A 22,787-nucleotide genomic window follows, 5' to 3' on the forward strand; every position below is an offset into this window, starting at 1 on the left:
CAGAACTGTAATGAATGGTGCATTAGGAACCATGAGGCTTACCTATAAACACATTCCCAATTTAAGGAAGTTAAAGATCATGGGGGCCTCCTGTGCTATCCCATAAACTAGTTTTCTGAGAATTCCTGATGCAGGAGCTCAGCGGTTTACCACTCCCCACTCTGTGCCAGTCCCACAAAATTTTTTCTGGCCCCCTGACTGCTATTCACATTGTATTCTATTTTTGGTTTGCCTACTTATCAGTCTCCCCCCAGGAGACTTAAGTAGATTTAATTTAACATACTCAATTTCCACAATCATATACTTAGCATTTGCTATGTGCTGAGGCTTCATATTCATCTTTGAAACCCCAAATCACAAGTCACTCAGTAGATATTCTCGAAATGTCTTATAATAAATGTCTCCCAAGGGAATCGAAGAAGCTCACCTTGACCAAATGTCTAATGTGCAACAGGCTCCAAAGAACTTTGCATGTATTAACCCACTGAATCCTCACAGGAACTATGAAGTAGGTAAACTTATTTTTCTCATTTTATACATAAGGCAACTGAGGCTAGAGTTAAGTGACTGCCCAAGAGCACACAGCTACTAAGTGGACGAGCCAAGATTCAAACCCAGGTGGGCGGGTCCCACAGCTGCTCATTGGCAGTACAGCCTTCTGGATAAGTGCTCTGTGGGTAGAGACTACTGAGACAGTATTAATTGCCCAGTGCACAGAGTTCTCAGCAAATGCTAACTGCCTTGTGCCAGTGGTAGGATATGGTAAGCATGACCAGTATCCTAGTTCAGCTGCATAAACAAAAAAATCTTCATGTTCAAAACTCCAGCTATTTCTAGCATGTCTTAAACTGCACCTGAACTGGGTCACCATAAACAGAGAAGTAGTTTTATACCAGTCATTTCTATATGGGGCTTCACCATTCCACAGGGGCAGTCTCTCAATCTATTGCTTCTAAAGTTTCTTTTTGTCTTCTCTGAACAAGTCATAAAGTCAAGAAAGACCTCCCTTAGGAGGTGGGTAGCTGTGAATGGGAGTAAAACCTATTTACTTCTCTTGAGGGGCTGTTGCCCTAACAGGGAAGGTTTGGAAGGCCTACAAATCTCAAGATCTACAGGATCACTTTGTAGAACTTCAGTTACTTTTTCCTTTTTTCAGGAGCAACAATAAATTCATCAACCCAGTCCTCAGCATTCTCCCAGGGAACAGGGGAAAAAAGGCAGGCACCAAGTGAGGGACGAACCCAGCCTCCAGACAGTTTCAGGAAACAGAAAAGCTCAACTCCCTGCTCCATTCTGAGCAAAAGGCCATTTTACTAATTAATAAATTTGGACAGTGCAATGAAAAAGGTTTAAAATGCTTTGCAGACCACAACACTACTCTGAGACTGTTTACTTGGGAAGGAACTCACAACCCTAGACCTTGAGGCTTTCAAAATGATGTAACACAGTTTAGAATACTTCCTGGATTGTCAAGAGTGTATCCTGGAGCTGTACCCACTGGTGGACCTCAACACACCGGTGGGTTACAGCAGTTGAGGTGGGAGATGCACCTTGTGCTCAGAGAGCAAAATCCAGGTGATTCCTATCCTGATTTTTCCACAGCAGCTCTGACTACTGCCCAGCCCCGTACAAATAGTCCTTCAGTTCACCACCCTTTCTCTTTGGTTGGTACCAGAAGCTGGTACACATCTCAAGTGACTTTCCCACCTAGACCACAAATGAGTGGAAACACAGAATTAGGAAAAAACAAAATGAGCAGGACTTGTGGCAAAAAGGCAGCCCAGAGCTGTGAAGATCAATCTGCCCCTGGGCACGCTGCCACTCTGCTTTCTTCCCAGAGGACAGGAGGATGAGCATTTCTAAAGATGTTGAGAAACCCCAGTGAATTTCCACACACCCTCTCTTTGGAAACCCATATGCTCATAATTTTTAAGAATGTCAAAAGGGATTAGGGTTGAAGATGGGAGGAGGACAGAATCAGGAGGAACCTAAGCCCATTTCCAAAAAGAAACAACTACATACCGTTTTGGTCCTCAGCACCACACACTGAAAAGGAAAGAGAAAGATGTCTAAATATGTGATGGTGTGATGGCACAAGGGAAGTCGCCCACCACCCTCATGTCATTTCTGACTCTGGCCACTTCCCTGCTGGGAACCAGGCCTGTCAAAAGTCTGCACAGACACTTGCCCTCCTCCTTCACTGCATGCTGAGAACTCCCACAGAGCTCCTGCTGGTGCATCTGCTCTACTCTTAGAAGAAGGTCCTCCATTAGTCTGCAGGAACAAAACCACCTGAAGGACACTCTAAATATGCCACATCCTTTCCTATTGCCTTTGAATTCAGCATTCAAGTTAAAAAAAAAAAGAATGAAGAATCTGGCTGTTTCATTCAGTCATGGGTTCTGGATAAAGTTCTCACATGCAGTCATTATTCCACTCCCCAGGTCCTTGCAACTCTAGGGAGACTTGAGAGAATCTCAGAGAAAACTGAGACACCATGTCAGTAGGTCTCAGTCTGCAACCAGGTGAGTACTTGGATGTCTCAACTCTGATGAATTTTTGCCATTTAAATTTATTAGAAGAGAGCCTGACATCTGGCTTCAACCACTGTTATGCAAGGAATCAAATAAAGCTCTGTAGGAACTGTATCAGCTGGGAATGGGAAGGAAGGTGAGGGTTTGGTGGTAAAAAATTTGGGGGAAATATTGACTTCAAAACAGCCAAACACCTTTCTCTTCTGTAGGTAGGTATTAAAAAAATACCTACCATGAAATCAGTGTGGCATTAAATATTTCCCCAGACTCAACCACATACTAAGATATTGTACTGGATAACTCCTGAAAATGATGTCAAATGCTTTGGGAAATGAACAAAAGGTATGGCCCAAGTGCTGGCAGAACAGATATGTCCTCCCACTGTGGTTGCTGAGATTCACTTCCTAATCTCCCAAATATGCATGTGTTGCTGGAGTAGGGGTGAGTATGGAGGAGGCGGCGTATGGCAGGAAAGGCATGGGCTTAGACTAGAAAATCCTCCATTCAAACCTGAGCTCCACAATAAGAGGGTAATGCCAATAATCCCCCTCCCTGCTCAGGTTGCTTTGAGGATGAAACAAGTGTGTACAATATGAACCAAGTCTTGGCACTTAACCACAAGTGACAGCTATGATTAGATGGTACAAATATAAGTGGCCTTCCTCCTCAGCTTAAAAGCATGCAACTGAATCAGGTCATGCCATCATGTTTTGGGATGATAGCAAACACCCTAGAGCTCTGTGTAGCTGCCACCCAGACAGCCCTCACCCAAGTGCTGGAGTCCTTTCTGATCCTTGTACAGCCGTGTCACTCTCTCCATCAGCTCCCACTTCTCACAGCAGCCCTTGTAGTTGACGAAGTTGCGAGCCAGGATCTCTTTCAGCTGCCGCACCGTCAGGCCTTCAATGTCTTCCAGGTGGGTCAGGTCAGACAGAGAGGCCCGCCGGCCTGGGACAAAGCTGTCTTCAGAGTCAATGGACTGAAATGGCAAAGATGAGATGAGGGGGTTCAGCTCTTGCTTCCTCCGAGCACCTTTCTTCAAGGACCCCAACTCACTCATTGCACTGCATTTTGGTGATGGACCTCAAGAAGAGTAGGAACAACAGAGACAAAGGAATGCCTGGCATGGGCCTTTGCACTGCAAACTGGACTAGAGTCTCTTCCTGACTCACAGATCTGTGTCCAGGTGCAGGTAGCCACAAAACAACCATCAAGTATAACATATACAGGGAGCACGGTCTTGAGTCAGATGGCCCTAATTCTGACCTGACCCCTCTGCTATCTAAATGTTAAATAATTCCTGGCAAGCTGCTTCTCTCCTCTGGGCCTGTATGCCCCTCCACAAAGTAGATAAAGCAGTGCTACCATACAAGGTTCCTATGAAGATCAAATGTGGCAGTGCATGAAACCCCCAAGCTTGGTGCTCGCCTGTCTCTCTGCCTGGGAGAGTACTGCTTGCCTCTGGAAGAGGCCATACACATCCTCAATCATGGTTCTTGGCCCTGACAGCTGTGCTGTCTGGACTGGCCTTGGCCTTAACTCCTCATTATCTGACCCTCTTCTCCTGACAATGGCTACTGTGTGAGAACGCAAAAGAAAAGAACAACTAGGTTTTTACAGTAGCACCCATAGCCTACCCTCTGGCAGCTCTTAGAAAGTCAAAAGACCGGGAACATAATGGGCCACAAGGCTCCAGTCTCCACTGTGACCTCATCCCTGCTTACTCACACACTGATAGCACCAAAGATTCATATGGAATGCTAGCACTAAACTCCCCTGAGAACAAAACCTCAGGACCATCATATCACAGATTGGTTTCTTCTCTCTCCACCTCGGAGTCGGCTAAGAGGCTCCTAAGAGCATCCCAAGAATACCAGTGAAAGAGCAAAGGCAAAGGTGCAGACCGGAGTAGAGGCCCCACCTGGGTCTCATCCTCGGTAGGTGCTCTGGCTGTGCTCTCCAGGTAGACAGGCTCCTCTTGGTCCTGAGACACATGGCCATTGGCCTGTGGGGAAGAGAAAGGTGCCATCACATCCACAGAGATGTCCAGGAAATTTGCATAGCATGAGACTCTTTCCAGCTCACATGTCCAAAATGTATTCCCATATCCCCCGGAGACCAAACTTCCCACAACAGTGTCACAAATGCCTGTTCTCTACACCAAACCTGTCAGTCAGAGAAAACTATACAGATTTCAGTAGACACACAGCTGCCCTCCAGAATAAGAATGTGTTAGTGAATTCTACCCACGACCAAGATGGCAATGGCCCCCACTCACAATTTACTATCAGCCTGAACATAATCACTGTGTCCATCCCACTGCTGAACTGCTCTCTCCCTACCACCAAGTTTGCTCCTGACACTGATCCAAAATTTCCCTCTCCACAACTTTCACCCAATGCCCCTTGTTCTGTCCCTCAGAACAATGGCCACTGTTTTTCCAAACGGCTCATACAATCTCTTCCTCCTTCATTCTGAATCTCCCTGGCTTCCTCAATGGAACCTGAGGGAATAGTCCCTAGATCCTCACCACTCTAGTCCTTGTCTCCAGCCTGGTCACTGCTCTCACATCTTCAAAATATGCTTCAACCAGCAGGGCACACTAAGAGTGTCTCAAAACCTGTTCAAACATCGTTTAATGAATCTACAAATCTACCAACCCAAGACTACAGAAGACAAATGCCTAGGCTTGCAGAGTTTCATAATACTCAGAATTCTAGCTTCCCATAAAGAGCCTCCTAGGTGCTACTCTAGGGGAGGGTTTGCCAAACAGTAGTTACAGCTCTGAGCTTTCTGTTCCATCACTATTTATACCACAAATCCCTAACTAGATCCTCTTCACTCCCTGCTGCTTCCAGGAAATGTGTCTGGTATGAGCTCAGAGCCTTTCAACCAGACCCTCAGAGTACCAACAAAGGGATAACTTGGGAAACCAAATTCACCCACTGGCCTAGCCACTCATCAAGAGTCAAACTACTGTGGAAATGAAAACAAAGACAATATGCCAGTGACGACAAGAACATACATGTGTATAGGGATGAATCCCAAACAACATCTACAGCTCCAGTTTTCTTTTTTTGGGAACTGAATTCAGGGGCACTTGGCCACTGAGCCACATTCCCAGTCCTACTTTGTGTTTTATTTAGAGACAGGGTCTCACTGAGTTGCTTAGCACCTTACTAAGTTGCTGAGGCTAGCTTTGAACTTCGATCCTCCTGCCTCAGCCACTGCATTTACAGGTATGTGCTACCATGCCTGGCTACATCTCCAGCTCTCTTAACTTATGTAGACATGGTGTCCATCATTCTCTTGAGTCTTTCAGAGTCTAGCCTGTTCCTTGGTGGACAGCTTTTGTATGTCCTTTGTTTCCTAGAAAGAGAAACTGGACCTCATACCACAAAGCATGCTCCTGTATTGCCAGTTTGCCCACAGGCTAAATCAAAATCCACGACTCATATCTGTCCACTGTTTATTGCAGACTTTTCCTTCCCTAGCAACTGTCACTACGGCACTAAATGTAAAGGACAGAACCCTAGTGGAGCAAATAATATGAGAAGATTTGCATTCTGAGCACAGCTCACTTGTAGACTCAACTAATAGCCTTGCATAGGGTGCCTAACTTGGCCATGCCTGTCTGCCCTGATTGCTAAATGTAGAATGTAGACTTCATCAGGACAAGGAAAGTGAGTTGACACTCAGGTCCTCTGGAAAAGTACTCAATAACAACCAGCATGCAGTTGTGACCTGTGGATGCCATCTGGAAATTTCTGGTTAATAACAAAAACCTTATAATATTTCATTTAAAAAATCTACCAAAGTAACTAACTCTGGGGATTTGTTCAGTGGTTGAGTGCCCCTGGGTTTCAATTCCTGATATCAAAAAATAATAATAAAATAAAATTTTAAAAAATAAAAAAATAGAAATCCACCTGAAGCTGGGTGTAGTGGTGCCACCTGTAATTCCAGCCATTCAAGAGGCTGAGACATGAGGACCTGAAGTTCAAAGCCAGTCTCAGCAACCTAGTGAGGCCCTAAGCAACTCAGCAAGACCCTGTCTCAAAATAAAAAATAAAAAATGTTGGAGATGTGGCTCAGTGGTTAAATACCCATGGGTTCAATCCCCAGTATCTCCCCACCCTCGCTAAAAAAATAATTCCTCAAGTTCCTCTCCTTGTTTCCCTTAAACAGAGAGAAGTGCTCCAAAACTTGAGCAAAAAGAGGAACATATTGCAAGAGGTGAAACCTGTCTAGCATACCAAGAGCTTTGGAAAGAGTTAAAGTCCAGCTGGGGAGAAAAACATGCTCAAGCCAACTAGAGAGTTAAATGATTTTACTGCAGTAAAATTATGCGATCACATTGGCCTTTATGCCTCAGTGCCTGTCAAGAGCTGAATAAGAGTGCCCAGTCCTGGCAAAGGAGGTGATCATAACAAGAGGCAACTTTATGTCACATGTGAGAAAGGACAGTGCTGGCACCATACCAGCCCTGAAGCTCAAAGCTCTTTAGACATGGTATCACACTACTCAAGCCTTCCTCCATCCTGGCAAAATCAAAAGGAGATTGGGATTGCTGATCCCATGTCATTGTTGCAAGTTTTTCCAAGGTGACCAAGGAGTCAGGAACAAAAGTGGATAGGGGGCTGGGGGATACTTCAGTGATAGAGTGCATGCTTAGCAAACACAAGACCCTAGGTTCAATACCTAGCAATCCCCAGCCAAAAAAAAAAAAAAGAATGTGGAAGCCAGATTTAAGTTCTGATCTCCCACTGCCCATATAGATATCAGGGTCACTAAAGTACTTCTGTAGATCTGTGTGACACCACTGCTCCTGACACTAGGATTAATTAAGTCGACTGGCTGCACTAGAATCCAAGAATTGGTCTATCCTCCTCTCTCTTTCAGGGGCTGGTTGAGGATAGAGATCACTCATTTCTGCACTCCCCATGCCCAGCTCACAGTTCAGTCAATATGCTACCCTTAACTTACCATTTCCAGGCCCATGAGATAAGGACACCACAGTGACCAGGAAAGTAGCAAGGAAACTCCTCCTTCCCTGCTTAGAGTCCTTTTCTCCTATATGCCTTGTGATGGTTACCAAGGAATGAGTCCCCAATCTGGCTATAGAAGACCATAGGTAAATTGGAGCGCAAATATGAATAGAACTAAATTTACAGAGCTAATGGTGAACTAATGAATAGTTCTTCAAAATATCTGTGGAACAATGATTTTTTAAAATGTCTGACTAGGATAATATCTATTAAAAACAAAAACCACAAAACATGGTGCCATGCACATCATCCCTGAAGAAATCCCAAACACAAGTCTGATGTCCAGAAATCAATATTTCCTGCATCAGTAAGCAGAGAGGCAGGACCATACATGGGCTCATACCTGCTGACTTTCCTGAGGAGGAACAGAGGTGGCTTGTGCAGGTGAAGAAGGGAGGCTGGGTGAGGTAGGAGGTACTGTGCTGGCATGAGGCTGGGTCAGGAAGGCCTGCTGCTCAGGAAAGTCCGGGGACAAGGTTGGGACATGAGTCCTGTCCTCCTCAGAGATTACAGGCTGCTGGCCAAGCACCAAGAATACCAGCTCTTCTTTCTCCCGGCACATTTCAGTAGAGATGTCATGGAGGCTGAGGTAGTCCCTCAGGTCCTTCACCTTCATCTTCATGAGCTCTTCCCGCTGAAAGGCTGTGGCTCGGAACCGTTGGCAGAGAAGGCAGAGGCGGGGCCCATTCCCCTCTTGGCTTGAACAGGTCATGCAGAAATTTTTCTTACAGTCCAAACAGATCTGCTGCTTAGAGCAAGAGGCAGAGGAAAATGTGTTAGCCTGAGGCAAAAAGACAAATCTGGCAGGACCACCACACCTGGCAGGATCCTTCAAGTCACTTTGTTACAAGCTGTCTCCTATATCCAAGGGCACAAGCTACTTTGCAGAACCCAGATGAAAAGCCACTCAAAGATACCTGTATATATCTATGTATTCATGTACAGGACACTTGGCATTTAGAATTTTATTTAAAGCTTCTCAATTAGTTTTACTGACAGGGTACCTGAAGCTATTAATTAAAACTACCACCTTTGGAATTCAAATACTCTGCATTTTTATTAAACCTCCTTCCCCATTTTTCATGATTATCACCTTGGGTATATAACTTTGTCTCTCTGGCACTTAGTTTCCACATCTATAAAATGGGGTAATATCAGTACTTATTGCATTTAAGTATATCTGATATGTAATGAGTTCCCAATAAGTGCTAGTGATTTTAGTTATTATTTCTAGGAAATACTGGCTAATGATAAAAGCCAGGATTCAAGTCCTAAACTGTCATTCTTTCTACTTTACTGCTAAGGAAAGAAGGTAAATGTGTGAAAGTTAAGGTGGCAGGTGTTGCTACTGTTAATTAGTATTAATTCAATTTATGGAGGTGCTATTATGTGCTAGAGCTATACCTAGCTTGTCATTGAATTCTCAAAGCACCCCGAAAAGTACGTATCAGGGTTCTTTCCTGATTTGCAAAGCAACAAGAAGGGAAACTGAGTATTCTGTTCAAGGTCAGGCAGGAAAAGCAGAGCTGAGGTTCACAGTTGAGGTCTGAGTCCAGTGCCCATGATTATGCCCCTCTCACCCTGCCCTGCTGCCACACTCAGAATCATCCAGACAGCCAGCAGTACTGAGTCATGAGCCTGGCTTTCCACCTCCAAACGCCCAAGCCAGCGCCCCATCCAGAGGCTGGTGCCAGCTTCCACTAATCTAGCAAGGCCACTCAAGAGTGCTGGGAGGTAGGTGGTGTATAAGGTCACTTCCAAGACAAATATTTAGACACAATGAGAGGCCCCAGACACTAGGGCACTCTCCTTTGTGAAAACACAGAGTGTCTTGGCGACAGCACCTGACAAACAAGCTGGCACAGCCTGGCGGCAGCTCCTCCCACAACCACAAACAGCATGCCAGAGTTTGCTGGACCCACAGGAAGCAAAGCCTTGCTGCTCAAGCTGCAGGCTGCGCCAGCACAGTGACACCTGGCTGAGCTCAGTTCCAGCCAAGGGCAGGTCACCCTCCCAGGAGAGGAAATTCCCTCCCAGCACCCTGGGTTTGTCCTCTTGGGCACCCTCAACTGATCCTCTAAAGAAGTTAAACACTTTCATTCTGTGATGACTTAAGCATGTTTTTGCTTCCTCTTTTCTAAATATAGGAAGCTGTGCAACCCATGTAAGAATGCCCAAGAGACTTAAGAATCTCATAATCAAGGTCATAGGAACCTTATGTGGTGCTGAAGCTAGTCCACATAGTTAAGGCAGCTGCAGTAGTGTTTGTGTAAGCATCATTCCTACCATAAAGGGAAAAGGACATATTAATCATCCAGTTTGGGCTATTAAGACTTAGAAGGTGTTGCAAAAGGACACACACCAGCTCCTTTATTCTCCACACAGTTATAACCAGACGATGAACTGCAGAGAGTGGCAGAAAAGAACACATGGCTGTGCTAACATCATAATGTTCTTACAGGACCAGCAGTCACGCAGGTGGAGTATTTGGAGTTCATTCATATCTAAAATTTTCCCATGGAAAAATGGAATGTTTAGGATGGCTGACAGTGAAATGAAGAGGCGTCAATGTCTTAAAGCTGTGGTCCTGTCATGAACATTATTTAAGTCATTGCAGTCTGACAAGCTCTAGCTTGACACAATTATATAGCCTATGTGGCTCAATCAGCCAGATCCAAAGAATTCTACAAATGTGTGTGGCTTGTTGGATGAAAGATCAAAATGGAAAGATAGCAACTTGGCTTCTTTGTACCCCTGCCACCAGGGACTCTGAAGTAAGTGAACATCTGCACAATACTCTAGAGGAGGAGGATAGCGCTCAAGGCTAAATTCCCAGAGTTGAGTGTGGTGGCAGAGAGAGCAAAGGCAGAGGGGGGAAAAGCTGTAAACCAATGTGGGTAGAACAGCAAAGGAATCCCTATATGTAAATTCTAGCAAATGGTTCAAACCAATCAATTAACAAGTTAGCGGGAAAGATGAATGAGGGATAGCAACAGGCCTGCAGAAATGCCCAGAGTACACTCAGACACCCAGCATCAAGAGCTGGCAGTGGCACCTCAGGTGGGCACTACCCTTCAGGGATACCAAGTAGGGTACTTTGCTTTCTCATCCTCAACAATCAATCTGCTTCCCTTCTCTATCCCCTCCTTGCCTGTGTTTCCTGGCACTGCTCAGGCCCACTTTTTCACTCTACCAGTCTAAGGACAACTGGGACATTATATGTGAGATAATTCACATAAAGCTAAAGGTACAGAGTTATCTTTTATTCTCTTTCCCTTCTGCCTCATCTCAGCTCTTCCCAACACCTAAGAACCACTTCTCTTTCCACTCTTGAGATATGTATACTACTCCTGTGTTTCCAAGCACAACTTCTCCCTCCTCTTCAAAATGGTACAACTAAAGAGGCTGGGTGCCAAAACAAAATCCAAAATTGCCAGGGCCATTGCTAACTATAGGCAGGTGTTATATGCTGATGGGATAAATGGCTTATGAAAAAATTACAGCCTGCCACTTCTTTCAAAGACTGGGAATTTGGAAATGCAGGGAGTTCTTCTTACTTATATTTTCTTAAAAAGTCCTAAATGTTATCTATACTTTGCACTCAATAGGCATGCAGAAAATACTGACCATAATGGGGGGAAAAAAAAAGACACCAGGATCCATGTAATCAATGCAATTCAACCACTTCTAGAAAAGACATTTTAAAAGCTTCTGGCTATTAAATGCCAAGCACTTAAGATAAGAATGCTGATCCACTTAAGCATGAAATTACAAATGAAAAATTCTTATAGGAGAAAACATCCTTACTATCCACAAAATTCATTGTGAATTTCATAAAATTAATTTGTACTTTTGCAGCAAGAAAACAACTTACCAATAATCATCTTTCATCATCCAAATTGGGATTCATCTCCCCCCACAAAGCTTTTCTTGCCACAGTGGCTTTTCTCTGGCAGGTCTCATTGTGTGGTATTTGCTGCCCCAACTTCCCTGTCCAACTGCAAGCTCCCTGGGTGAGCAGGGATAGCCTCTATTTGTCTGTCTCCCTATCGGAGGTCTGTCACTTATCATCAACTCATGCTAAATGTCTCCTGAGAGGGAGCTTTGGAATCCAGGACCTGTGTTTGAATCAGCTCTGCCACTTAATAGTCATGTGCTTTTGGGCACTGGCTAAATAAAGAAAAAAGTTTTGTGTGTGTGTGTGTGTGTGTTTTCTCTTTGGCTATTTGTCAGAAAGTTGACAGGTACAGTTTTAATATTTTGAACTGTAAGCCTTAGTTTATCATATATAATATGAGACTTGGTGGACTCTAAAACCTATATATGGTTACTATGAGGATTAAATGAAACCAACAATCTAAATTTAAAAACACCTAAAAATCTAAAGGAAATTAAAAATCTAAATCTTAAAACTAACTCTTACACACACTGGGTGGTTTCAAAAATAATATTTCTCTCAATTTCCCATTACCACCATTTTAACTTCATACCCTATCACCCTCTCTTGGCTGCAAATCTCTCATTCTGCAGAAGAAAAAACTTGTTACTGCTGGGCACTGGAAAAGGGACAGCCCACACCCACACCTTCACACAGCCAATGATTCCATTTCCTGCTCGCTGATCTGGGAAGCACAGCTCCCAAGCATTTCAAAAGAAAATCTGTTACAGTAAACAAGCTCCAGCCTCTGTCTACTATGGTCTGGATGCACCTGAGACATCCTTGACATTGCCTTTGATAAAAAGAACAGGTTAACCTGCAGTCAGGCCTTGTACAATCGCAGCTAATGGAGCAAACAACACTGGGGCCTGTTACATTCCGAGCATCATGCTGGGGGCTCTTCATAGCTTATTTTATTCTAACTCTAGGACATGACTACCATTGTCATCCCCACTTCACAGAAGGGGAAACTGAATCTCAAAAGAGGTTAAGTCATACAATTAGTAATTGACAAAGCTGTTATCTGAATTCAAGTCAATTGGTTCCAAATCTATGCTGAGATGCTTGGCTTTTACTTGAGTAGTCCTTCTTGAACATCCTTAAAAAAGGGATGGGCCAGGGTCCCTAGCACCACATTAGTAGAGGTCACGTGGCAGGCATTCAGAGCAAGGCCAATGGCCTTACCTGTGGTCCTAAGGCTGTGGACAGAGCAGATTGAGAAGGCAGCACTCACCTTCCTGGCTGTGTTTGCAAAGTGAGCCCCACAGGCCTTGCAGCTTGGTTCCAAGCCTGTTGGGGATGGGAAGGAGCTGTACCCAGGGTTGGAATAGGCTTGTGTCCTGGCTCCGGGGGCTGGTGGGACCTCCTCAGGCTGTCCATCCAGGCAGAACCAGTTGCAACAGGTTGCCCACATGATAAAATCTGGTGCAAGGGAGGAAGGGAGGAAAGGTCCAAGTTAAGATACACCAGTACTGCAGATTCCATCCCCAAGAGTGCTGGTGAGCAGGGACGCTGGAGCCACACCTTCCAAGTAGAAGAGAAGATGTGTCCCAGGAATTGAACCCAGGCATGCTTAACCACTAAGCCACTTCCCTGGCACTTATTTTTTATTTGGAGACAGGATCTTACTGTTGCTCAGAGCCTCGCTAAATTGCTGAGATTGGCCTTGAACTTGTGATCCTTCTGCCTCAGCCTCCCAGGTATGTGGGATTATAGGTGTATGCCACTACACTCAGCTCTACTGTTAATTCCTATTATGTACATGAGGCAAGGGCATGGTGGCACATACCTCTCTATTCCCAGCTACTTAGGAGGCTAAGAGAGGAGGACTGCTTGAACCCAGAACAGCCTGGGAAACAGGAAGACCCTGTCTCAAAAAAAAAAAAAAAAAAAACACGATGCAGTGGCACATGTCTGTAATCTCAACAGGTTGGGAGGCTGAGGCAAAAGGATTTAAGTTCAAAGCCAGCCTCAGCAACTTAGCGAGGCCCTAAGCAACTTAGTGAGACCATGTCTCAAGAAAAAAATAAAGGGTTGGGGGCAGGAGATATGGCTCAGTGGCTTTCAATCCCTGGGTAACAAAAAGAAAATGAAAAAAATACACAGATAAAGCAACTCAGGCTCAAAGAATCAAATACAGAGAGCTAAATCAGAGAGAAAGCTAATCTGTAGAGTGCTTAGATTCGAAAACCCTAGGTTTTCTGACTCTAAATCTCAGGTCCTCTTCCTTATGCCATGTTGTCCTCTCATTTCCCCTCTTGCCAGTCTGTAAAACCAGCTACTCTTACATATGTGCCCCTAATTCCAGGTAAACTACCAGGACAGCACTTATAACACTTTCTTACACAGGTGATTTCTTCTCTACCCCAAAGTCATAAATTCTTTAAGGGCAGGGACTACTTCTCATTCCCGTCTGTACTGTACCCTACCAGCACTGTGCCTGAAGCAGATGTTCAACGAATGTCTGCTTCCTTGCTGAATCAGTGCCTCTGAGGGTTTAAGAAGTTTTGGATTATTATTCCTGCTTTACACATCAAATACTGGTACTGGGGGCAAGAGGATTGATGATTTTTATGATCAAAAAGAGAATCCAATCTCTCAAATATCAGATCACCTATAAAGATACTAAGAGAGCCCACTAGAATACGAAGCATAGCTGTGACCTATGGGTGTTTTCCACAGCAGAGGAAGACAGTCATTATGGACATTCTGAGCCTGAACTCTCTGCTTACAGAGATAATAAATGAAACATTTAGCCTTATTATTGAATAATTAGTTCACATAAAAGAATGATACTTTCTGTTCTGTTGCCTGACTCATGGTTTTAACAAAGGCACCTTCATAGTAAAAGACATGATAAGCTGGAAGGAACTAGGAGGCACCCCTTGGTCGACTTGTAGAAGAAAGAACAAGGCCAGTTAGAGGAAGTAACCTCTAAGTCCCCAGGTTAACCTTAGGCCTCAATACACCTGCAATACAAGTCATTCTCTTTGGTAGACATATCTTATTAATACCTGTCTATGACTACTTGCCTGCAACCCCTATGAGAAAAGGGAATGTAACAGTCTTACAGTTCTTTGGGTGACTCAAGGACTGCTGAACAAATAAATGAGTCACATACAATATTTAAATCTTCACTAACCACATACTCATTCAATTTCCTGCACATCAAAAACATTTCTCTCAGATTCAGTATTGCTTGTCTGAAGATTCTAAGTTCCCAGAAGACAAAGACCTCACCTGCCTTCCTTGAAATTATGAGTTCATAGGGAATCATGAAGCAAAAAGTTCATCACACTGTGTGTGCCTGTGTGTGTGATAAAGTAAATGAACTCTTTGTCGACAAGAGAATGAGGACAATGGAGGAGAGTATCCCTCTGAAAAAGGAACTTTGTTAATTCTTTAAATCACATGTTGGTAGACACATTGGAGGCGGCGTGTAATGATAAGAACACAGGCTCTGGAATCAGAAGGTCTGGGGCCCAAGCCCTGCTTGACTGTTCATGGGCTGTAGTCTTCCTCTAGTAGGCTGCACCCTTCCCTACTTCATGTTTCTCCTCTGGACATTCCACAGGACATAAAGCGCTAAATAAACATTAGTTGTTGCTATCTGCATTATAACGATTCCTTTAATTACAACTTATCTGGGAAGGTAAGATATAAAGAAAATCTTGAGGTTTCACCACAATTATCTCTTGGCTTTCTGGGCTTGTCTCCTGAAAGGGAACAAGATTGTAGGTGATTCACCAATTTTTACTAAAAGCTCTTCACATTCACATATGCCTGTAACCTTTACTGAAGCAAACCACCTACCCTTCCCAGTGTTAGGTAAGTAAGGCTTAATTAGTACCTATGCTCAAGAAGCCCATAGCTGGGTCAGAGAATTAAAACTGCAAAACCAAAAATTGAAATTTCAGGGTGGTCCCTGCTTTTTAAGGGAGGCTTATACCTGAGGGTGGAGGGCTACAATGATGGAAGGATAGCTCTATAGGGGCAGAGGCAAGACCAGAGAGACTTCTCAAGTGAGGTACCACATCTTGATGTGAGAATAGGCAGGAATTTACCAAGAAGTAAGGAATAGAAGAAACTTGTAAGGAAAAAAAAAAAAAAAAAAAGGCATGCACCATGTCATTAGAGAAACTACAAAATGCTTGGTTGGTCAAGGGTGGGAGTAAGATGGGGTGGGATAGATAAGGGCACACAAGTTAAATAAACAGGGAAGACTTCATATTCCAAAGTAAGGAATCTGGTCTTTACCTTATATGTAATGGGACACAGCTGGAGTCTTTAGGCAGCGAGGTTTTATGATGTTATTTGCACATGAGAGGGCGCGTGTAGTACTAGTCAGTGTAGAGGACAGATCAGCAAGGAGAAGGTTAGGAGCAGGAAACTGCTAGAGTAGTACAGGCAAGATATGAGAATGCAGACTTAAAAGAAAGGGACAGACAGATCTCTGACAGAATTAGCAGGATGTGTCAATTAATTGAATGAAATAGGAGAAGGAGAGAAAAAGGAGTACAGGACAAATGCAAGGGTCTCTTAATTCACAACAAGAAAACTAGTGAATTTATTTACTGGGATAATGCTCTCAGGAGGAGGCATCTGTTGTGTGGAGGACAGCAGGTGCGGGGCTGAGATGATGAGCTGAGGTATTGTGTCCAACTATAACTCAAAAATAAAATAAAAGAAAAAAAATAAAAAATAAAATAAAATGGACGGGGAGTGTGAGAGGTGGCCTCCCAGCAGCTAAGGAGGCTAAGGCAAAAGGATCGCGAGTTCAAAGCCAGCCTTAGGAAAAGCAACTCAGTGAGGCCCTGTCTCCAAATAAAATATGAAATAGGGCTGGGGATGTGGCTCAGTGGTTGAGTGCCCCAAGTAACAGCTCCCAACAAAAAATAAATTAAATAAAATGGACTAGGTATGTAGCTCACTAATAGAGCACCCCTGCATTCACTTCCCAGTAGCAAAAAGAAAAGAAAACCAACTGATAACCACAGACTGGAAAGGAAATGAGAAGTGAGACTTGCAAGATTCTAAAAATAAATTATTCTTTCAAGAAACTTGATCATGAGAGAAGGCAGTTAACTAAAGAGCACTGAGGATCACCAAGATAAATGTAGGCATATTCAGAGACTGCAGAGGAAACCCACAAGACAAAGAGACTATAAAGAAGGGAAGCTGGGAATCAATGAAGGGCTAAAGGGCCAAGAGAAGGAAGAAAAGCAATCAGGTGATTAGACTAAGAGGTAGACTACTCTTGGGCAGGAGAAGGGTTACCTCTTTCACCAGAGAGGAGCAGAGAGGTAAAGGCAGATGAAACCAAAGAGAAGTTCACAGCATTAGCGACAGAAAGATAAAAGAATGAAATAAAAAGGAAAGAGGAAATACACTTAGCTATAGAAGAAAATAAACTCTTTTGGTTATAGTTCAGTGGTAGAGCTCTCTCCTAGCAAGCACAAGGCTCTGGGTTTGATCCACACCAAAAAAAAAGACAAGAAGAAGAAAGAAAAGATGTTTCTTCTACATAGGAAAATTACAATGTGTAGATTCCTTAAGAAGTAAAAGCTCTGCCACAAAATGAGCAGACACACTTGGTAAAGCACAAACAGTAGGGTGGGGGCGACCTGAAGGCTGTATGTTATTGAAATCCACGTGCTTTAGCAAGCACTTGGGAAGCACCAACATCAAGGATACAAAAAACAATTGGACAAGATCTTACCCAAGAGGTCTGTAGCCCCAGAAAGATACTGTAGCTTCACTGTGCCATCCTGATGGCACCCCCCCCCAAAAAAAAAAAAAAATCCATCAGCCTGTCCAGATATCTGGTTACTGGGTTCTGTGAGAAGACGTGAAATCTGGGGGCAGGGTTTATGGCTCAGTGGTAGAGCGTTTGCCTAGCATGTGTGAGGCACTGGGTTTGATTCTCAGCACCACATATAAATAAATAAAATAAACATCCATTGATAACTAAACAATATTTAAAAAAAGAAGACATGAAATTTGCCTTTCTGTGATCCCAAAGGTCCCATGTTCGGGTGGAGAACAAAGTCTCTTAATCTAGGTATGTATATGTGGGAAAGGGGATGACTACAGGAAGGAGGAGGCTGATGTCAAGAGTCTCAGTGCTAAAAATACCTCAGACCACCTAGGTCTAATAAAACAGGGTCACTGAAGTCAGTAGACAAGGCTTTTACTCTTTTTGACAGATATTTGAATACCAAAAAAGAAACATTTGCTAATGTGATCATATACAAGTACTCTCCTGCCAAACTGGCAAGCTCTAAGCCTAAATAACAACTGCATTCAGGATAATTTCAGAGCACAGGAGGTTGTAATGTAGACAGTGACACACAAGCTAAACACTTTTTTCTTGGGAATATTCTTTTCACCCATCAGCACTAAATAGACATGCACACAGCATCTGATGTAGCTAAAGCACTGAAGTGGAGACAACAGTGAGGTGTGGTAAGTGCTACACTTTGAAAAACTTCACTCTCTGACCTGCAAAGCTCTTCCTGTCTTAAAAGAAAATCAGTATCATGTCTTTACTGAGTGCTTGAAAATTCCTTCCCAGGCTTTCTTCCCCCTCTTCTGAAAAGATGGACTTGGTAATTTAATCCTCAAGAACAGTTTGACTGCTCTCCTGCTGTCCTTGTCTGAAATTTCAAGCTCTCCTCTTCTACTCTGCCTAATGGGAGAAAGATAGGATCAGATTCGGGGCGGGAGTGGGGGGGTGGGGGAGATAAGAAAAATTTACTATTCCTTGTAAATTTACTATTCCCGTGTTGAGAGGCAAGAATGGCTAGCCAGTACATAGGATTTTGACGATTTGATAGGTATGCTGGTATTTATTGGGAGACTTAGCCCTGCTAAATGGGAAAATTATACTTAATAACAGAGTAAGATAAATGACCTCTTGCAGGCAGGTTCAGTTAGAGGCAAGAGGGTAGATAATGTGATTGCTTCCTATTAAGTCCCAGATCCCTAAATAATTTTAAAACACTTCTCTACTTGTTCACCTTCCCATGGCCAATAATTTAAAGTGGATCAGTGGCTGTTACTGGCTTTCCTAAGAAAGGGAGAAGAGAATAGAAGGGTCGTCCTAGTTTGCAATGTAACTCCAAACCAACTTTCTAACCATCAAAAACTAAGGCAATAAAGTCCCCAAATTTTTATACAATCTGTTCTGATTTTAATTAACAACCCTGTGCACAAAAGTAGTTCTGCAAACAAAAGGTGTTACACAGATGCAAAGTCAGCTAAATCCTGGAACTAACAGACGTATAGTAAACACAGCATGTAAGACTATACCAAAATCCCTGAAAAATAACTAACTAAAATGCCCCCAAACCTCAAAGAAATATTCTTTGACATGTAAAGTCAGAAATGGCTGGACAGCAAATCTTACAGAATCATCACCAGTTTATCGAGGATGGCACACCTATTTATTGTCACTAATGTATTTCTGGAATGTTTAAAAGCATCTATGCTATAAGTATATAAAGGAAAGTATCCCACCTTACAGATCATTAATTCAGAATGGGCTTAGCTTCATCTTGTATATTATCCTTAAAAAGCAATTAAAGTACAATTGCAAAGGCTTTGAACAGAAACGCTGTGAAAAGCCTATCAATATGGCTTAGCTAAGCCTCCCTGAAATAATTGATAAGTAATTACATATTTTGAGAAGGAGAAAGTATTCACTAGAAGAATGCTTCTTATCTGCCAGGCACTGAGCTAGGTCCTTTACCTAGTGTTCTCATGTGATTCTGACAAGGTTGATTAGTTCTTGCTTTCAGGTAAAGCCAAGGCTTAGAGAACTTGTTAAATGTCACAGCCAGAAGTTAGCCAAGCTAAGATCTAAACTTAGGTCCCATAGACCCTGAAGCCTATGCTAAATAGGCTACAAGGGAAATAATTTGATTTAAAAAAAAAAAGTTAACCAGGCATGGTGGCACACACCTATGACTCAGGAGGGTGAGGTAGGAGGATCATAAGTTCAAAGCCAGCTTCAGCAATTTAGCAAGGCCCTGGGTACCTTAGTGAGACCCTGTCTCAAAATAAAAAAGGTTGGGGATATGGCTCAGTGGTTAAGCACCCCTGGGTTCATTCCCCTTAGTACCAAAAAAAAAAAAAAGAAAAAAAAGTCATCTGTCTACCCTGCAACCCATCCCCCTCTAGGATCTGGCTCTCCGGCTCTACTAGAGCTTTCCTATCAGCATACAGGCATGTTCCAGGATCTGCTGTGTTTTAAAAACTCTTCCTTATCATAAGACAAGTACAAATTACATCCAGTATGTGTTACCACCACCCATAAAAATGGGTGAAATGAAGAGAGATTCCAGCAAGCGTTGGTAAGGATGTAGGACAGCTAGAACTCAAACACTGCTGATAGAAGTGTAAATTAATACCATCAACTTGGGTCTTCCAACTCTGTCCTCAAATGTTGGCAACTGCCTTGGGTGCCCACATTCTACCTCAGGTGGCTTGATACCTTTCTAAAGCTCGAGATTTGGATTCCTCTTTTCATCTCCCCACCGTGACAGTGGGCTAACTCATGTTTCATCTGCTACTTACTTATGTTTCATTCCTTAGGTCCTTTGGGTTTGCTGTTATTCTTTCTGCCTGGACTATTTTCCCCAGAACTCTACTGCTTGGCTCCTTCTTGTCATCCAACCCTCAGCTTCAATGTCACTTTCTAATCTCATGTATTGCAAACACTTGGTACTAGCTGGTATTATCCACTTGCTTGCTAACTGCCTTTTCTCACTAGACTAGAAACTCCCTGAGAGCAGGGACTTTGTGTCCTATTACATTTCCAGACTCTAGAGTGGCTTCTAGGAGGAAAGAATAGTCTCTCAAGTAGCTTCAATTCCTTTTGCTCTCCAGTTCTTTCTCCATAAGGCATCATCCTCTCCCTTCCTTCCCACATAGATACTTGCAGTTCTTTAATAGAGCCCTGTTGCATTTTAGAATGAAAAGCCCCACTCCTCACATGGTTAAGACTTTGCCCCGTCTCCAATTCATGCTGTGCTCCTTTTCTCACAAAGCTTCCAGCCATAGTGAATCTTCAGCTCCTCAAGCTGTGGGTGGGTCTCTATGCTTTCTTTCCTGCCTCTACTGCTCCTTTCCATGCTCTGATCTCAACTCAAGCACCATGTCTCTTGGGAAGTCCTCTCCAGTTCCACATACTTGCTCATGTCTGTTGCTTTCCTTCAGAACTATCATAATCTGTAATCATATTTTTGGTTCACAGTCTACCTCCCAGGGCAAGAACCTTGTTTATCATCATCATTTTTTTTTTTTAAACCTGGGGCAACCAGCCCAGTGCCACTTTATTGTAAGCACCCAAATAATTTGTGGAATGAACAGACTAAGGTCCGAGAACATTCAAGTACTAGTTCTTTCCTTGGGATCAAAAGCATTTTCTCAATATAGTTATAAAATGACTGTAAGAAGGAAAAATTCTTAATGAAAAATGAAGGGCAGCTAACCTTAGGTTACCTAACTTTTTGCATCTGTTTCCTTACCTATATATGTGTGTGTGTGTGTGTGTGTGTGTGTAGAATATATACATATACCTCACCTCATCTTTATACCCATCTAGGAGGATAACTGTAAGAATAAGAAATAACATAAAATACCTCAACATTAGTAAACATTTGATAAATAGTACATCAAAAAAATTATTAAACCACAAGTTATAATTTTAAAATGGCAACCACCCATATATTTAAAAGTGACTCGACTGGAAAGCCCACAGTCTCTCTCTGGTCACGAAGAGCTTGTTTCCTACCACCCAAGGCACTAGGAGGTTGGGGGAGGGTGAGAAGGGCCCTGACAAAGGTGATGATATGCTGCGCATGATGACACACACCCATAATCCCAGTGACTTCTGAGGCTGAGCTAGGAGGATCACAAATTTGAGGTTAGCCTGGGCAACTTAACAAGGCCCTATCTCAAGATAAAAATAAAGGACTCAAGGTGTAGCTCAGTGGTAGAGTGGCCCTGTACCAAAAAAAAATTCAATCCCAAGTACCAAAAAAAAAAAAAGCTCATGCCACCTACATGATATAGAATCATCTGTTTCTGGAGAACTCACCTGAAATTTAAAATCATCTCTCAACTTGGAAGGCTGTCTGCCTTTAAAAATAAGTTGGTCAGGCAAGAAACTTGAACTCCCTTGACACTGTTAAATTTAAAACAGAATCTCAGAGTTGCAACTAGAATTTTCCAGTAAACCCACCTGTAGTGGCCACCCCAACTGGGGAAGTTTTAAAATGCTGGTGACAATACAATAAGCATAAAATAGGGTGACCACTGTTCTACTTGTAAGTAAGCAACCTGCAGAGTGAACCATATTACCAACTGGTCTCATTGGCTGGGTGTGGGACAATGTAGCATGTTCTCTCTTGCCGCAGTCTGGCTGGGCACAATCAGGAGCCACTTGTCAAAAGAAACTAACTTTATTTTTAGAACCACACATACCAAACAAAACAGCCTCTCAGGAAAAACCCTCAGAGCCTCAACTGCCACCACCGGCTTTCCACAAGCCTCTCTCCCCCCCACAAGCTTCTTCACACCTCCCACAATCCTCCTGCTCTTGAGGCCGATTGGCTGGGTCACGTGGGTGGAGCCAAAAAAGTCCCCCAATGAGCAGCTCCGTGGTCTGAAAGGGCAGGGAAACAGCCCAATGAGCATCACCGCAGAGGAGCCAATCAGCTAGATGTTGCTGGGGCCGCTGTGAGCCAATCATCAGCCGGCAGCTGGAAGTTTGCTGGGGCCCCTTCGGCTGTGGCCCCTTCGGCTGTGGCTCTCAACACTCTCTGATACTGAGATTCTTTCTGAAATATTTATTTAGGAATAAAGAATTCAGAACACCTAAGTCACAGAGGAGACAAGTGGACAGTGGAACTTTAGAACCCAAAGCTCAATCAAAATAAACAGCCCTGCTGAAGTGGTACCTGGGCCAGACATAAACAAAGCATGTTTCACAAGGCTGGAACTCAGCAGAGGAAAACATTTCCAAGGGCTTTAAATCCTAACAGATGTCTTCCATCCTCCAAGGCAGTCCAATGGATGTGGGTAATGGATAGTACATATTTCCTAGATAAGAATTTTATTTGAAGGATAAATTTTTAGAAGACAAAACAGTTTGGAGGTGAAAAGTTGTTCCCAAATATGTTTTACTTTGGTTTTAGAACCAGTCAGACTTTACCTTAAATCCTGGCTTTCATGCTGAGACAACTTGAATGAGTTCTCTGAGCT

General features: G+C 43.2%; 1 protein-coding gene across 3 annotated transcripts in view; it reads right to left on the minus strand.

Moving 5' to 3' along the window:
* The window catches only part of Rffl (ring finger and FYVE like domain containing E3 ubiquitin protein ligase), a 44,272-nt gene that overhangs the window by 3,197 nt on the left and 18,288 nt on the right, over positions 1 to 22,787 (minus strand). For 2 of the 3 annotated variants that reach the window (XM_015501205.2, XM_048795007.1), the window contains exons 2-6: positions 12,754 to 12,941; positions 7,926 to 8,327; positions 4,456 to 4,539; positions 3,303 to 3,513; positions 2,023 to 2,046 (exon numbers count right to left, since the gene is read on the minus strand). In XM_015501205.2, the coding sequence (XP_015356691.1) occupies positions 2,023 to 2,046; positions 3,303 to 3,513; positions 4,456 to 4,539; positions 7,926 to 8,327; positions 12,754 to 12,941 (909 nt within the window). Of the gene's footprint in view, positions 1 to 2,022; positions 2,047 to 3,302; positions 3,514 to 4,455; positions 4,540 to 7,925; positions 8,328 to 12,753; positions 12,945 to 22,787 lie in introns of all 3 variants that reach the window. The other variant, XM_015501203.2, reaches the window with a different exon arrangement.

The sequence above is a fragment of the Marmota marmota genome, unplaced genomic scaffold (genome assembly GCF_001458135.2).
Source record: "Marmota marmota marmota unplaced genomic scaffold, marMar, whole genome shotgun sequence".
In the NCBI taxonomy this organism is placed as follows: domain Eukaryota; kingdom Metazoa; phylum Chordata; class Mammalia; order Rodentia; family Sciuridae; genus Marmota; species Marmota marmota.